Below are 4946 nucleotides of genomic sequence, written 5' to 3' on the forward strand. Positions count from 1 at the left end.
ACACGTACTTCACTCAAGAGACTCATTGCCACCAAAGGATGTGTGAAAGATAAATCATCTTGTTTTCTCTACTAAATCTTTACTTAACTTTAAGAATTTTACAAAATTTTTCTATTATTATTTTTAGAATATAAAAAATGTAATACATTAAGTGAATAAAAAAAAAAAAAAAAAAAAAAAATAGCTTCACTCAAGATTATCAAACGAAAAAGAATAAATGTGTTAATATGAGATTCCCTCTTAAATTAAAGATTTCAATAAAATTAATTTGAAAAATCGATTTCACTTACTGAACTATCATTCAGAAGTACCCCCTTTAAGATTACTTCTTACTATTACATCTTCGATTCCATGTACAATCAATTCCTTCTAATCCGAGTCGAAATTTAGTATCTCAAATTAAACGATCAAACGAACTTACCTGTACGTGAAGTTCGATCGTTATTATACGATAGTCTCGCCCGAACTGATTACATGTATACAATTTGTAGTACCATCTCTTATAGCTATTGTAACCACGTCTTTTAGAGTTTAAAGATTTAAATTGACCGCGTTTGGCGCCTCCAGTGGAGGTGGCGGCGTCACACGGTCACTTTCGTCATATCTTTGAAAGCCGAAAAAGAAAATTTTTGATTATTAAATGGGAAAAAGGATATTATTTAAATATCCTAGGGTGTATTGGAACTTGGGTGGGACTGTAATCAGTTCGGGCGAGACTATCGTATAATAACGATCGAACTTCACGTACAGGTAAGTTCGTTTGATCGTTTAATTATACTTCCAGTCTCGCCCTCCTGATTACATGTATACAATTTGTAGATGTTTAGAGACAGCAAAATTTTCCTTTTTTTTTTTTTTTTTATTTATTTAAGTTTTCAAGAATAAATCCAGGATCAGGAGCACTTATTCATACATATGTTTATTTACTTATCTTTATTGCGATTTAGCAGTACCGCCTCAGCGAAATTATTATTACTTTGACTGTTTATTGGTCTATTATAAAATTTTGCAAAGACTTGCGACTTCTCTGACCAACCTGCTGTCTTTCTTATTAGGTCTAGGCTTACACCTGCTTCTGCTGCTTTGGAGGTCGATGCATGTCGAGTGCTGTGGGCAGTGAATTTCTCATCTACTCCACACTCTCTCAGAAACTCTTTAATCCATCGGCTAAGCGTTTGCGATGATACCGCTTTGTGTGGTTTACGAAAAGAAATCAACAACCGTTTTTCATTTACTCGCAACTTTTCTGTCTTCTTTATATATTCTAGCAAAGTGTTTGCCACACAAAGTTCTGGCTTATCAGTGAATAAAGGTAGTACTAACAGAGGTTGTGAAGCTCCAGGTCGTGATGTTTTGATAATGTCTGGGATCTTAATTTGCACGTTGTTTTTATTGTGAGAGATATTTTCAATTGCGATCAATGACAGAGTTTGAACTCTATGTGCAGTTCCAAGCGCTAACAGAATTACCAGTTTCTCTGTTAACTGACGTAACGAAAGTTTATCTAGTGGGTAGAAGCTTGCTGCTTTTGTTATTACTGGTTCAGTATCCCACGTTGAGTCATATTTAGGCTTAATTGGTCTCAATTTGAATATTCCCTTGAAAAAACGCGCAATATTGTGATCAGTAGTAATGTCTACTGCTGATATTAGAGATATAGCCGATCTTGCAGTGTTGAGGGTCCCGTAAGCTGCTCCCTCTTTGAATTTTTGTGATAAAAAGTCTAGTACTGAACTTGCATCCACGTCGAATGGGTCCCGTTCTTTTACTATTGAGAACATCCACCAGTCTTTTAACGAGCTTTTAATTGTGGATTCTGCTAAGGATGCTGTCAGGACTATTGCTAATGATGACTCTGGTAAATTTTTTCTTAAGAATGCTTCCCTGATAATCTGACGGCTGCCAGGGTAAGAGTCATCGCCATAGGATGAGACCGTTGGTCGCTGAGTGGAGAAATTAGAAGATTATTATTAGGTTTAAATATTAACATATCAGAAGTCATAAGGTTTTTAAGCAGTGGAAACCACGGTTGTGTTGACCACAGTGGTATTACCATGACACCAGATGCTCTATCGTTAATAATTTTTTGTAATACTCGTGCTATCAAGGCGAAAGGAGGAAATGCATAAAATTTATATTTTTTCCAATTAATTGTAAATGCATCTATCGCCATAGCATCCGGATCACGTTCCCAAGCGCAATATTTTTTACATTTAGAATTATTCCGTGAAGCAAATAGATCGATATCAGGATTACCAAACCGCTTTATGATGCGATTGAACGCATATACCGCTAAGCTCCATTCAGTATCTATATTTTTTACGCGAGATTGATTGTCTGCTTCTTTATTTTCTCTTGATGGGATATAAGAAGCATAAAGCCAGATCCTTCTTTCTTCACACCAGTCCCATATTTCTTTGGCCAGTAAGTGTAAGTGCAGGTATTGCGAACCACCCATTTTATTTATATATGCCTTTGCTGTTGAATTATCAACTCTGATTAAAACCTCGCAATCATGCAAATCCGTTGCGAAGCACTTTAACGCCAGAAAAGCTGCTCGAAGTTCAAGATCATTAATATGTAAGATCTTTTCCTCTGGTTTCCAGAAACCTCGAGCCCGTTTACCGTCGCAGTACGCTCCCCAACCTCTTCTTTAAATTTGTCAAGCAAGATTTGAAGTTTAACCCCATACAGAGAAAGTCATCGAGATATACTACAGATAAAAATCCTTCCTCTCGAAGAATATTGACAACGGGTTTTAATATTTTTGTAAATAAAAATGGAGTTGAACAAAGGCCAAATGGGACGCATGTGGACTCATAAATTACCCCTTGAAATATAAATCTAAGATATTTTCTATCTGATTTATTCACTTGTATTAAAAAATAAGCGACTTTGAGATCAATAGTACCCATAAAAATTCCTGGGGCGAGTAATCTACAGACTGTTCTCATGTCTTCCATTTTAAAGTGATCTACATCGATGAATTCGTTTAGATCTTTCAAATTAATTATAAATCTGTTAGATCCATCTGGCTTCGGGACCAAGAAGAAAGAGGATATGAACTGGTCATCGGTCAGTGTGACTTTCTCAACCGCTCCTAACTTTAATAGTCTTTGAATTTCTACTTCTATAGCAGATACTTCAAGATCTGTCCAATTGCGCTCGGGTGGTGGTCTCGGTTGGTATGGTTTTGATTTAAAGGGTATTTTATACCCCTTAATAGCTTGTAGTATAAAAGGATCTGATGTAATTACACACCACTTGCTTAAAAATGCTTTTAACCTTCCTGCAATATTTACCTGAAGTTTGTTGTTTAGTATCGGCTCCGATTCTTGTTGCTCTGACCCCTGTGCTGACTCTGTGGACCTTTCGATTGGTTGGAGTATTTCTGGCTGTAGCTCGGCTTGGACGATTTTGCTTTTGTGCCCGTCTAAGCTTGATATCTTGTCACAGACGGGCTCTAGGCGTTTAAATGGTTTGCTGGAGTTCCAGGCTTCTTAGAGGGCTATTGAGATTTTATATCTGTCCCTATTTTATCAATAATTTTAGATTCTTTGATTTTTTCTCCCAATTTGTCTCCAAATAACAGCTCACTAGTCTCGGTTTTCTCTAATAGAGCAGCCGTTTGTTTGTTCAGACTAGGCAGAATGCAGGCTCTTCTGGCAATAGTCTGTCCACGGTACAAGTCGATTAAAATTTGTGAGGATTCCCACAAGTTTTCCAGCATCTTTTTTATGTCGATCTCTTCTCGTTTCTTTGTGAGTAAAAGATCGATAACCAAACTTAATGCTGATAATGTAGAGCCAGCTAGGTTCTGAGTATTTGAGAAATATTTATCTCTCTTTAAAGACCCGTCATTGAGTGACGCTGCAATTTCCGGGTTTAGTTTTGGAGCTTCCAAAGAACATTCCCCTTTTCTAGGGTATTTTTTGAGTAGAAGCTCCTTAGCTTCTTTTGTTTGTCCCGTCTTAAGCCAGATTTTCCAGCGATTAGCAATATGAGCTGATAGTTTTAAGCCTTCTGGCTCAGTTGTTGGTGTTTCTCCGATTATTTGTAAGATTTCTGGGTCCAATTCCACGGTTTCTGTCACCTTACTAGTTGATTGTTCTAGTGATTTTTCCCCAGTTTCGATTTCTTTTGCTAAATCTATAACTGGAGGTTCTCTCTCTGTTGGTGTGTCGTTTACAGTGCTCTTTGGAGTCTCTGTAAAAGAGAGAGAGAGAGAAATAATTTAATTTAGTTTAATTTAGTTATGTCTTACCTCTCGTGTAAGGTCAACTATAAAATTTTCAGCTATGTCTTATCTCACGTATAAGCTCAGCTGTTTTTTAATTTCCGTGCTTATGTTATGTCTCGCATAACCTTAACGGATATATATATTTATGTATTTTATTTTGAATTAAATAATTAATACTTGCCTTGGTTTTTTGCCAAATTTAATGGGCTTGTTTGAGTATTTATTGTCTCCGAGCCATCTACATTGTCATTTGCCTGAGGACCACCATTGTCGTTTTCTTTGTCGTTGTTTACCCTCTGTTCACGTTCTTCCAATTTCTTTTCCATTTCGCGTAGTCGTTTCTTTAATTTTTCATAATCTCTATCACGATCCTTATCAGAAGATTTTCTCTTGTGTCCACCCATCTTTTTGGTAATAAAATAGTTTGAATTTTCCGTTAAATCTATTAAAATGTTTTTATTAAAACTCTTACATGTTTACTTGTTTGCACGAAAAAATGTTATGACGAAAGTGACCGTGTGACGCCGCCACCTCCACTGGAGGCGCCAAACGCGGTCAATTTAAATCTTTAAACTCTAAAAGACGTGGTTACAATAGCTAGAAGAGATGGTACTACAAATTGTATACATGTAATCAGGAGGGCGAGACTGGAAGTATAATTTCTGACAAGCCTTACTGGTACTTCCAGAGTAATGAAATAACATGC

At 36.5% G+C, this 4946-nt stretch overlaps 1 protein-coding gene across 1 annotated transcript; it reads right to left on the minus strand.

Moving 5' to 3' along the window:
• Positions 1-3508: 3508 nt before the first annotated feature.
• LOC141531442 (uncharacterized) lies at positions 3509-4644 on the minus strand. The gene is made up of 2 exons (XM_074249279.1): positions 4422-4644; positions 3509-4212 (listed from the first exon to the last, which is right to left on the minus strand). The coding sequence occupies exons 1-2, from the start codon at positions 4642-4644 to the stop codon at positions 3509-3511; spliced, it is 927 nt and encodes a 308-aa protein (XP_074105380.1).
• Positions 4645-4946: the final 302 nt, after the last annotated feature.

Source organism: Cotesia typhae, unplaced genomic scaffold (genome assembly GCF_013202065.1).
Source record: "Cotesia typhae breed Kobodo isofemale line unplaced genomic scaffold, CoteBio_Ctyphae contig_5, whole genome shotgun sequence".
NCBI classification, from domain to species: domain Eukaryota; kingdom Metazoa; phylum Arthropoda; class Insecta; order Hymenoptera; family Braconidae; genus Cotesia; species Cotesia typhae.